The sequence below is a fragment of the Sminthopsis crassicaudata genome, chromosome 1, assembly GCF_048593235.1.
Source record: "Sminthopsis crassicaudata isolate SCR6 chromosome 1, ASM4859323v1, whole genome shotgun sequence".
NCBI classification, from domain to species: Eukaryota; Metazoa; Chordata; class Mammalia; order Dasyuromorphia; family Dasyuridae; genus Sminthopsis; species Sminthopsis crassicaudata.
Window position 1 is genome coordinate 438824840 of NC_133617.1, and position 13472 is coordinate 438838311.

Consider the following 13472-nt stretch of genomic DNA (forward strand, 5'->3'; position numbering starts at 1 on the left):
GACTGGGAACCAGAATAGTATAGAAGAGAGAATATCATATCAGACAAAGTCAGGAAATCTGAGTTCTACTTCTGGCTTTGCCACTAATTAGCTGGGTGACTTCAAGTATGATGCTTTATTTTGTTGAGTCTCAGCTATAAACAAGTAGGTATGATCAGATGATTTCTGAAATCCCTTTGTCTAATTTGGACTATGTTAAACCTGGCTATACCACTAACAAGCTATATGATCACAAACAAAAAAATCTAACTTCTCTAGACAGATTCCTTATGGGTAGAATGAATTAAACTAGAGAATCTCTCAAATCTTTAAAAGCTCTAAAATTCCATGAATCTAAGATTTTTAGTTTTCTATTTTCATATTCCTTCCTTCAAGACTTATATTGACAAGCTGTAGCTGATGGAGTTAAGGAGGATCTATGTGAAAGCAGTTTGGTCCGGTTTTGTATAGGGAGTTAGTTTTGTCTTCTCCTTGGGAATTTTAATGTAATGAGGGCTGAGGGTAAGAGGCAGAAATGATACTGCCTTTAGACTCGAGAGTCTGGATTTGAGTCCTGCATCTATAATTTGGTAGTTGCATGACCTTTGGCAAGGTCTTTAATCTCAATTTCCTTATCTGTAAAATGGGTATAGCATTTACACACTGCACATTAGAGTGTTATTGTAAAGATTGTATGACATAGTGAGAACAGAGACTTGTCTTTTGCCTTCCTTTGTATATTCATTGTTTGGTATAGTATATCATAAAGTACAGTGTAGTATCTTCAAACCTTAGTACAGTCTGCCAAATTGTAGGTGTTTAATAGTTTATTGACTTAATGACTATATGCATATCAAATATTTTTACTATTCTTTGGTTACCATTCTTGATTTATATAGCCCATAATCAAATGATGTACAGCACCTGCTATGATTTCAAGCACTGTGCTAAACCTGGGAATACAATCACAATAATTAAATGTCTCTTACTCTTAAAAATATATTCCATTGAAGGAATACAACATGCATATGGAGCATGATAATCTGCTACCTTCTCCAGCTCTTTCTAGTTATAATGTTACATAATGGAGGCTAAAAAGCATTATTATATTTTGGCATAACTCTATTAGGGTAAATCTTTATGTCTCTCCTACCTCCTTCTAAGTTGGACTCAAGATGATAAATGTGTTCTATATGGTTATTGCCTTTGAAAATTTAATCTCTTAATGACTGCTTCTGCACAATTTTGTCTTTTAGCTCAGTGCAAGCAAGGCACCTACTCACCAAATGGTCTAGAAACTTGTGAATCATGTCCTCTGGGCACCTATCAGCCAGCTTTTGGTTCCAAGAACTGCCTCTCTTGTCCAGAAAACACTTCAACTGTGAAAAGAGGAGCTGTGGATATATCAGCCTGTGGAGGTTAGCAAAAACTCAAACACTGAAATATTGCCACATATGTTGAATGTTCTCTATGTAAAGAAGTGGAGGATTTCCAAAAGCTCAATATTTAAAGTGGTTTTTTAATACTTTTTTCAAAGTTTGTAGAAATTTTAGAATGTGGAAATCAAATTGATGAAATTTGGAAGTAACTATAATTAAAATTATTACTAAGGGTCCCATAATATTTTTTCCCTTTTCCTTTATCTTTAGCCAAAATGGCTTAGAGTTTTTAGATAAATGTTATTCCTCAATAGAAAGCCCAATAGTATTTCTTGTTATAAAAATAGGTTTTGATATTATGACTATTTTACTTGGATAACAGAATAATCCTTTTTCTAAAGTGTTTTTGAAAATGGTTTCTCCCCATTTTTTTTCTTTATTTGCAGGATAGAGACAGGGGAAACATAGAAAGGGAGTATGAAAGAATATTACAGTCAAAACGCCGTTTTGGTATCCATGAAACATTATGTTTATAGTATATCTCAGATGTAATTCTCAACCTTTTTCATGATTCTTACTTATGAAGAACACCCTAGTTATCAAATTCAATCAACAATCTTTTTTTAGTATTTAGCTGATGACTTTTCTGGATTTTAGTCACTGCTCTATGGGAGTTTACCATCATTAGAGGATTTCTAAGTGGGGAAAAATACCCTGTGATTTCAGGGTAAAAAGCCCTGTTAGTTTGATCCATTAACTAGTCATGAATTCAGTTTGCCTCTCTGAGTCTCATTTTCCCCATCTGTCAAAACAGACCATTAGTAGTCTCCTGGGTTCTTTCCAGCTTTAAATTCTATGAGTGATGAAATCCATGCCATATAGCATGATGATTTAAATGAATCAGAAAGGCAATGAGTTGAACATTTGTTCAACCTAATGCTTTCCCCAAGGTTTCTCTGATTTGGCATACATTTGATTTGTTCCCTCTGTTTGAGGATATTAATTTGCATTGGCAGAAAGACCCCTAGGCTCTTCCCAGACCCAAGATTCCAAAACTTAGAATTTTGAGTGCCTCTGACTTCTCTGAAATTGCATGAATTGTGTTAGATAAAAATTTTAAAAGATGTAGGCCTAATATGCCTAGTAATTACACTAATGTTCCATAGTCAAATGAATTCAACTCATAAAGAATGCCTACCATGTGCAAAGAATTGTACTAAGCACTAAGTAGGACAATAAGTAAGTAAGTATGTTCATTCTCCTCCTTTACAGGTCACTGGGATAAATTAAATTTATACTAAGTAAAACAATAATAAACATTTGAGTTCTCATTCTCCCTCTGTCTCCCACCTCACCCCCTTTCTCTCTCTCTCCAAAACACTGTGCTAAGCAATGAGGGAGATGAAAAGATTAATGCACAAGCCATGCAAAATGATTTTGTGGTTTAATGAGGGTGAAAATGATAGGAGATTTATACAAAAAATTCCAAATAATATGAATTACAAGTATATGATAAATATATCATTTCATTGTTGTTTAATTGTTTCATTCCTGTCTGATTCTAAAGATATTGGAATGATTTGCCATTTCTTTCTCCAGTTCATTCTATAAAGTGGAAGAAACTTAAGCAGACAAGATTAAGTGACTTGCCCAAGTCACACAGCTATTAAGTGTCCGAGGCCAGATTTGAACTAGGGAAGATGAATCTTTCTGACTGAAAATCCAGGTTTCTATCCACTGCACCAACGAGATAGCCTGATTATGCCATAGAGAATTCAGAGGAAGGGGAAAGAATTTCTAGCTAGGGGCATGAAAGAAGGCCTAATTTAACATTAAATCCAGAGAGGCACATTGAAATATAAAGGATCTTAGATGCCAGATTATGGATCATGGACTTCATTTGGTGGAATAAGAATTATTTTAAATTTTTGAAAAGGAGTATATAAGCAGAGCTATGTATTAAAATAATTACTTCCTAGAAAAGAAAATGAGATGATATAACATAATTGATTTTTTTAACTCCTGAGGTTAGAAAACAACTTTAACCTGTAATTTAAAGAGCCTTGTTTAATTCCAAAAATAGCAAATATTCAATGAAGAATTATAAAAAGTCACTGAATTAGTTTGAAAGCATAGTCTATTACTAAACAAAAATTTCCTTCTCTTTCTTTCTCTTTTTATCCTTTCTTTTTTTATGTACATGAAATTCTATTTTGAATACAGCTTGGTTGAACTAAATAACTAGATGTTATCAAGGGTCATAATGCTATCACTGTATTTGAATATCAATGTGATTGATGCCAGCACCTGACCAATGTATTTATTTATACTGATGATAGGAATGAACAAGTTACTTTCACCAGAAGCTCTGTAAATAGATCAGTAGTCCATTGGATGGGGTCATCTTCAGGGCTTTCTGACTTTAATGAAGAAAATCTGAGGATGAAAAGCAGAGCTCCTCTCTTCACATGGAAATAAACAAATAGATGGAGACCACTTTCTTTTCCTTCAAAGTGATAGCAATCATCCTGGAATCCTTTCCTTTTCTCATTCTCTATAGACATTTTAAATTAATTTGTACAAAACATTTGAATTTCTGGATAAAATATATTTCAAATACTTGATGCCATTTAGAAATACTTTAGTAGTGGGGGAAAGGGAAGCAGTCACAAACAGTTAAAATGATTGAAACACTCAGTAATTGTGCATTCTGTATTTGGAGAATTTCTCTGAGAAATGTGCCTTCATAGCCATTGAATTCATCTCAGAAAGGACACTTGAAAAAAATTTTCATTTTCTGTAGTCTGGGTGGGTCTCCCTGTGAAATGTAATATACCTTTATGGCATTTTTAAGGGATCCAAAGAAAAGTTATTCTACCAAGACAAGAATAATATGAGTTTTTTTTATTTTTTTAACTTTAGGAAGTGTATTCTTTTTTAAAGCAGATTTTCCCCTTCTTTTACAGTGCCTTGTCCGATAGGAGAATTCTCCCGCTCTGGCATCAAGCCATGTTATCCGTGCCCCAGAGACTATTATCAACCCAACTCAGGAAAGTCCTTCTGCCTTTCTTGTCCTTTTTATGGAACAACAACAATCACTGGGGCAAGATCCATCACAGATTGTTCAAGTAAGCCAATAACATGTTCTTATTGTTCAAAAGAGGTATACCGATAAACTGTGGCTGAGCTCCCATTCTCTTAGGATTGTATTTAATTATGGTTATGGCTGTCTTTGCTCATATATACTTCTTCTCTTTATTAGAATCAACCAGTCAACAAACATTTCTTATGCACTTCCAGTGTTACAGGCACTATGTTAATCATTGAGAATGTAAAGAGATAAATGAACGCCCCAAAGGCAGGGGATGAAAATTCAAAATGTACATATATTCAAATTATTGGAGAAGAATGTTTTTGAATTTTTAAAATCATACCTATGATTTCATTAATATAAGAAATTATCAGTGTGGAGCCTCTAAAATTCAGTCAGCAACTGGTTTAGGTTAGCTAGACTTATTTATGCAATTTAAAAGATTCTTTAATTTCTTTCAATTCAGCAAGCATTTAAGTACCTGCTGGATACAAGGCTTTGGACTATTTGCTAAAGGATAAAAGTATGAATAAGATAGTCCTCATCCATGCTGAAGCTTAACATCTTGAATATGTTGACAATGTTTAACTAAATTTAAAACAAAATGAAACTTTCTCCCTGTGATGATCACATTAGCACACTGGGTACCTTAGAATCAGCCAGAGTCAGGATAAGCAAAAGTCCTTGATCTTTATTCTTGATCTTTAACAGTAGAAGTGACAGGGAATGGACGCTTAGGATCTCCATGACCTCACCTCTTTGTCTCCCACCGAAAAGTGACTCTGGCTAGTCTTACTCCACCCCTAGTCCCTGCTACAATTCTCTGTATACACCAAACAATTGGGCCAGCACAGGATAGTAGGAAAGGCCATTTTCCAAGCATATTCTTATAAAGTATTGTCCAATCGGTAATTAGCCTTAAGTGTTCGATTGTCCCCCCTCAGTGCATTAACTCAGGAGTTTCAGCCCTTTATATCTCCCTAGGTTTTAGTTCAGCTTTTTCAGCAGCAAAGTATCATGCTGTCAGACTCTCCTGGACATATCACCAAGAAGTATGAAGTCAGCAGTCAGGCAAGAATATTATCTGGAATATTATTAGCTCTAATGACAAAATAGTACAAAAGAAAGAAAAGGTAGAGGAAAGAGGAAGAGCTCCCTTCTACTTTGGGGGAATTAGGGAGAAGAATGTGTCTATATTGGGCCTTGATTAGGATTTTGGTAGTTGAAAAAGAGGCAGGAGGATCTTTCTAGCATTAGGAAATGACACAAGGAGAGGCATTGATTTGAAAAATATGAGAAAAATTGAGGAAATTTTCTAGTTTGGCTGGAGCATAACCTTTATGAGGAAGTTGTGTGACAGGGAAGTTTAGAGCCAGATTGTGAAACAGAACTAAGATTTGACCCCAAATCCTCTTACTCCAAATTCAGTTTCTTTACAGCATATTTATTTAAATAAACATGTTATCAGGAATGGATATGGTATTGTGTATCAGGTAGTCTCATTCCAATGAGAAGCAAAGAATGGAGAATCATTATCAGGCATCTACTGTCCCATAAGTCTTAGTATACTTTTGAGCTTTTAAGAATTTCAGAAGCACAAATGCTACAAATTTAAGAAAACATAATTTGAAGACTTAATTATTTTAGTATTTGGTTCAGGAGTTTTGAATATTTTTTTCAATATAAATTAATTTTATGAATGACACTCTTAAATGAATGTATTAGTAGAGGAGCTCCTCTTTCTTGGTAGGGAAAGAAAGGGATTCAGAGCAAGAGTAAACATATAGTAGATATTATATAAATGTTTATAAAATACCTACTATGTGCGACGTAATGTTCTAAATGCTTTTCAAATATTACCTTATTTGATTCTCACAACAACTCTGAGAGGTAGATGCTTTGATTATCCCCATTTTACAATTAAAGCAACTGAGGTCAACAGAGATTAAATGATTTGTTCAAGGCTAGTATGTGTTTGAGGATGGATTTGAACCCAGGCTTTTTTGATACCTGACCAATACTCTATTTACTATACCACTTAGATGCTTGGAACTTCAATCACCTGCTCTATCTCAATCAGACTTTTTCTGGAAGAATAACATCAAAATCATCATATGTGCATCAAAACCTCATTCTCTGGATAATCTTAAGGATACCAGTTTTCATTAATTTTCATTACTGATTAAGGCAGCTGGTCTAAAGGTTTTTAGAAAGTTCAAAAACTGATACATATAAGACAATGGCTATGATGAATATTAATAAGCTGCATTGTAAATAAGCTTTCAAATGTGTTTTTTAATTAATTTTATAATTATAATTTTTTGACATTACATATGCATGGGTAATTTTTTTACAGCATTATCCCTTGTACTCACTTCTTTTCTGAATTTTCCCCTCCCTCCCTCAACCCCCTCTCCTAGATGACAGGAAATCCCATATATGTTATATGTGTTACAGTATATCCTAGATACAATATATGTGTGCAGAACCGAGTTTCTTGTTGCATAGTAAGAATTGGATTCAGAAGTAACCTGGGTAGAAATACAATAGTGCAAACAGTTTACACTCATTTCCCAGTGTTCCTTCTCTGAGTGTAGCTGATTCTGTCCATCATTGATCAACTGGAACTGAATTAGATCTTCTCTATGTTGAAGATATCCACTCAAATGTGTTTTTTCAAAGTTTGTAGCATTTAGACTTCTGAAGTTATTAAAACTGCCCTAAGATTTTTGGGACAAATTCCATAAGCAGGAAAGTCAATTGAGTATGGAAGAAGAGCAGCGAAGGTACAACACTCATAAGATTGAGGTCTTAGTTTTTTTTTGTTGTTGTTGTTTTTTCCTTTTTCGCCAGTGGAAACATTGACAATTGTCTCCATTGTTCTGAAGGCAGGACCCCTGCTATTGTAGAGCCCCTACACACTGTTTCTCAAAATAGGAGGAGTAATTGATGGTGATAAATAGTTTCAAAGCTGATTGGAAGCTATTTAAATTATTTGACTAGGCTTATCCTGAGTCCCTCATGACTAGAGAAGGGGTGCTTAGTGGTGGGCAGTAGGAACAATAAAAATGAATGAATGAGTGAATGAAAATTATGCTCATGATAAAGGATAATTCTAACCATTGTTGACTAGTCGAAATCCTCCAGGTGATCTCTCTTGAAACTTGCTGGTCCTGGCAAAATAAATATTCAATCCATTACTTAGTCTACACTTGAGGCCTTTACGCTTGATAGAACCAGCACACATTTTCATTTCACTATCACAGCCATTTAGATTCCAGGATCAATTCTGTGACACAATGAGATATTGTGCAACTATTTTAATGAAGGGTTACATGGACTTTTGGGATGTGCACCTGAGGAACAAATGTTAGAAGCATGTCTACAAAAGACCATGGAAACACTAAAGTACTACAAACTGCATATAGCTACAGAAAAAATTCAAAGACATGCTCCTTTTCAATATTTAGGATATGAAGTATATCCTAAGACACTCACAGTACAAAAGCTTTCTTTAAGAAAAGAGAAGTTGGACACCTTAAATGATTTCCAAAAGTTAATAGGAGATATCCAATGGATGAGTCCAGTGTTAGGCCTAACTACCAATGAACTGCAATCTCTATATGACATTTTAAGGGGAGACAATGCTTTAAACTCACCACACCAGCTTACAAAAGAAGCACAAGAGGCTCTTAGAGAAGTTGAACTGGCTTTATCCAATGTGGTTGAAAGAGTCACTCAAAAACCCTTGGAAATATCAGTTTTTGCTACACAAGAGGCACCCACAGCAGTCCTTCATCAAGGATACAGTGTGATAGAGTGGGTGAACCTCCCAGCACAACCAGAACAAAGCCTTACTCCTTACCCAGTGCTTGTGGCTAGAATTTTATTAAAGGCTATTAAGAGAGTAATACAATTATCTAGGATAAGTTCTGAAAAAATATACACATTCTATACTAACGCACAAATTAATGTATGCTGTGAGACCATCCCAGAATGGCAAATTTTATTGGCCACAGCTCCAAATTTTGCACATGGATCTCCATTAAAGATAACCCGGCTACTACATAATTGGGGATGGATTTTTGAAGAAAAGATTTCTAAGGTTCCTCTTAAAGGACCAACAATCTTTACAGATGTCTCCAAAGAAAATATTTGTGCTGTATACTCTCATGATTTAACCATAAAGAGAGTAGTCAGGACTCCTTTTCAGTCCACTCAACAAAATGAATTATTTGCTATCATGCTAGCTCTTACTTATTACCCAGGAAATGTAAATATAATTACTGATTCAGCCTATTCAGAAGGTGTAGTACAAAGAATTGCCACAGCCCAAATAAAATTTGCAGCCTCTAATATTTATCAGCTCTTTAAGGAACTTCAAGAGCAAGTGAGGAAGCATCCAGGTAAGATTTATATCTTGCATGTCCACTCACATAGTAGACTTCCAGGTCCTATTTTTGATGGAAATTCAAAGGCAGATAGTCTTCTAACCATGTTAGCCAGTATTCCTTTATTTCAGGAAGCACAACAATCTCATTCTAAATATCATCAGACTGCTGGAGCTTTACATTTACAATTTGGAATAACAAGAGAGGAAGCTAGAAGCATAGTAAAAAGCTGTACAGTTTGCCTTCCTTTCCACACTCCTACACTCCCTCCAGGGAAGAACCCTCATGATTCTTCAAGATCCAATGAAATCTGGCAAATGGATGTGACCCATTATAAATCTTTTGGTCATCTGTCTTTTATCCATGTAGTGGTAGATACCTTTTCAGGATTCACTTTTGCAGTGCCAACAGCAAAAGAGACAGCCCGAGTGGTCACTGAATTCCTTATACAAGCATTTGCAATTATGGGTGTGCCACAAGAAATAAAAACAGATAATGGACCTGCATATAGTTCTAAACATTTTGTGCACTTTTGTGCGCAGTATAAGATTTTACACACTACTGGAATACCTTTTAATCCGCAAGATCAGGCAATAGTTGAGAGAAGAAACAAAGACATTAAGACACTCCTCCAAAAACAAAAGAAAGGGGGAGCCAGAGATAACCCTAGAGAACTTCTAAATTTAGTTCTCTATACCATTAATTTTCTAATTTTTGACAAAGATGCACTGGCTCTAGCAGACAGGTTTTATAACCCACCAGAAGGGCAGTGTCCAATACGAGCAGCTCCACTGCCCTTAGATAATCGCCAGGTCATGTGGAGAGACCCAGAAACTGGTGAATGGAAGGGACCAGATAGTTTAACTGCCTGGGGGAGAGGATTTGCTTGTATTTCTTCAGAAGGAGAAGGAATCAGATGAGTGCCAATGAGTCATATTCGCCTTGTCCATTGGAGAGAGACAGAAAAAGAGAAAAACCAAAAAACAAAGGAGAAAAATCTAAGAAACATCTGACACTGAAAGAGCATGTCTAATAAGAAGACTGTTAAAGAACTTTAAAACCAGCAGGAATCATTGGATTTACTAACACAAGATGAGACTAATGGACAATGGACTTATGGACATTTATAAATTCTCAATTTATGATTATTTGATCATGTTATTTGTTACATACTTCTAGCATGTATTATGTTACTATGTTACTATGTGTTTATATAATCTATGTAATTATGTGTAATGCCTCCCATATTGATGGATTTATGTTTCAAGGTCATGACCACCCTATGTTCTAAATCAAAAGAAAGGGGGAGATGTTAGGTTTTTACTAAGTGCTAATGAGATAATGAGATATTAGGTTCTTACTAAGTGCTAAGTCGGTACTTAACAATTCTCTAGTTCTGGCCTTTAGGGGAGTTTTACCCCTGTGAACTCCTGGGGAGGAGCTTGCATGTTTAGGAGGAGCAAGTTCATTGGTTGAAGTATTTCTTCCCAGAAGCCCTTGCATTATCCCATGCCCATTCTCTAGGAGGATAAAAGAGGGCGGCACTCAAGAGATTAGGAAAGAGTCTTGACTCTAGGTCAGAGTTGGAGCGTCTCTCTCTGGAGGAAGGAGAGTCTGGCCAAGAGATTGAGTTGAGACAGCAAATCTCCTCCCAGAGAGCGAATGGCAGTTTCTGGAGACAACAGCACATTACATTCTGTGCATTCTCCCTAGGTTTTAGTTCAACTTTTTCAGCAGCAGAGGAAAGTATCATGTTGTCAGCCTCTCCTGGACATATCACCAAGAAGTATGAAGTCAGCAGCCAGGTAAGAAAGAATATTACCTGGAATATTATTAGCTCTAATGACAGAAAAAGAAATAATTTTGCTCTTATGTGTCTAATGCTCAGTTTAATTTAACTATATCCCCTCCCCAGGGGGGAAAAAAAAAGAGAAAAAATACCTGTGATTTATTTTCAAATTATTGAGTTTTATAGTAAAATCCCAAAAGTTCAGTCTCATTTTGTTAAAAGAGAAGAAATACATAGATTTTTTAAAATGATAACAGAGACATATGATGTTATTGCTGCTGTAATTTATGTTTATGTAATGAAGGATTTTGTGTATGTGTATAAATGGGGTGTTTTTTAATTCATTAAAAAACATGGAATACCTTTTAAATGAAGAACATTTTGAAATAACCCAAAACTCTTGCTGATTGAGAAAGAGGCTCATTCACCTTTCATGAGAAATTTCATCTAATTTTTTTCCAACCAAAAATTTTTCTATTTCAGTCTATTATAAGAAAGGTCCAGAAGCATAATCTTCAAACTATGCTAAATCCATTGTTTCTTTATTGTTCAGTAATAATGAGCAAAAATTTTGGTAGTCTTAATAACTAAACTGAGTTAGCCAAGTTTGGTCCTATCAATTCCTTGACTTAATACTGCTGGGTCAAAAAACAATATTCCTTCTTGGAGAGAGCAAGATAATTTATTGTGGCAGTTTATCTTCCATCTCTCCTGAGGCTTAATACAAAACATCCTTACCAATATCCAATCAGTTTATAACTTTCCTGGTATTCAATCTAGTGAATATATAGATGTTCACTTATCCTGGGTCAAAACTCCCAAATACAGATTTGGGAACATGTTGGTAAAATTCATTTATTCTATAAAGGACTTGAGATATAAAAGTGACAAGTGTTAAAGTCTGAAACAAATAGGCAGGCATTCTGAAAACAAAATGACCATGGCTAATAACATATTGCTTAGTAACAATTTTGCTTGTGAACATGACATTTCTGTCTTTTGCTCTCTATCGTGGATAGGTATTCCATGAGTGTTTTCTAAATCCATGTCATAACAGTGGAACCTGTCAACAAGTAGGACGTGGATATGTTTGCATCTGTCTACCTGGATTTACAGGTAAATTAAAATTTCTGTTCATATATAGTAAGGTGAAAATTTTGCCTGTAGTATGAGACATCATAAAAACACTCTGATAAGTTAAGCATAATGCAAATTATAAGGTATTATTTTAGAACATGCATAAATATTCCAATATGATAGATTAAAACCAGTTGAGGAGAGAGAACATAAAGGAATCAAACCTTTTTTTATATTTCAAGCTGTTCCTTTTTGTTGCCTTTTGTAGCAATCCAAGTCTAAGATTTTTATTCTAATATAGGCCACATTCACATGTAAAAGACTATTGGTTCAGTTTTTTAGCTGTTATAAGTATATTCAAAAGCAGACCATTAACAAAACAAAATATACTTATAAATATGTAAATTTATACATAAATATAATCAAAAGAAAAAACAGAAAATATTTACAAATATTATAGGTAAAAGTTGGTATCTAAAATATATAAAACATATATAGTAAATATTTAGTAAACCTCAATCTCTAATGGATAGTTAAAGGCTATGAACAGCCAGATAGAAAGAAAGAATTAATGACATAGTAGATATAGAAGCAGCCTCAGAGCCAGGGAGAACATAAATCAAGTTTTGCCTAAGACACCTATTAGCTGTGTACTCTAGCAGCTTATCTAACCTCTCATGTCCCAGGAAATCTAGGATTATAGGTTGCTGAGTAGGTGTTTATATGTATTCATAGAGGGAAGTTTCTCAGTGGGAGTTTCCTATACCAAGGAATTATCAGATTGATCTAAAAAAAAATGAGGAAAAATATAATAATCATTTGAAAAATTGTTAATTTCACTAATCAGAGATATAAATGCAGATAATTTGGAGTTTTCAACTCCAAACCTATCATCTTAACAAAAATAATGAAGCTTAATGCTAGCAGGACTGTGGAGGAACAGAGACATAATAACTCCTTGCTAGTAGAATAGCAAATTATTAGAATCTTTTTGGAAAGTAATATGGCAGTAAATAGTAAGACTTAAAAAATTGTTTTTGATTCAAGAACCTTGTTGTTGGGAATATATACTGTTATGAGTATTATTTTCAAAAAGCTATCTTTCAAAGATTTTAACATTAACATTTTAATTGCAAAAAATGGAAAAATTTAAATGTCAAATAATAGGGAAGTGGTTAAATAAATTGTTGTACGTTAATATAATGGGATAATATAGTGCAATTAAGATAAGTAAATAAAAGAAACATCAAAATTATGGAGACATCTATGTGACATAATTTAAAGCAAAAAAGCAAATCTAAGTATCACTAAGAAAAGGAAAAGGAAATGGGAATGTATAAACAAAGAATTCTGATGGAAACAGAGGGAATAAGTGAGAAGTCATGACATTTTATACATTGAAATTGATTTATTTAAACATAGTTACAAAACAAGTTTAATTCAGGATGCTTAATATTAATTTTGTGATAAATTATTAAAAAAACAAAATAATGATTTTCAAGTAGGATCATCACTGAAAACAAAGAACAATTGTGTATGTGATTTTTTAGAAATTATTTTTTCTTTATTGTCATAAATTGTAAAGTTCTTTAGACTAGAATCTCAAAGTTCTTTAAACTAGATTTCTATATAAACAAATGCACATAAGTCAGAAATTAATTATGGAAGTCCTAAGGCTACTTCTACCAACTTGGGTGAATGGGAAATGATATTTGGCTTTAAATGTTCTTAATTCTTTCTATTTCTCATCAGTCACAAATTCTCAG

The 13472-nt window shown here is 34.2% G+C and overlaps 1 protein-coding gene across 1 annotated transcript in view; it reads left to right on the forward strand.

Annotated features, from left to right (window-relative positions):
- Positions 1 to 13472, forward strand: part of SVEP1 (sushi, von Willebrand factor type A, EGF and pentraxin domain containing 1) — a 318610-nt gene that overhangs the window by 183265 nt on the left and 121873 nt on the right. The window contains 4 exon segments of the mRNA XM_074280632.1: positions 1236 to 1397; positions 4325 to 4486; positions 10554 to 10645; positions 11649 to 11745. Coding sequence (XP_074136733.1) covers positions 1236 to 1397; positions 4325 to 4486; positions 10554 to 10645; positions 11649 to 11745 — 513 coding nt within the window.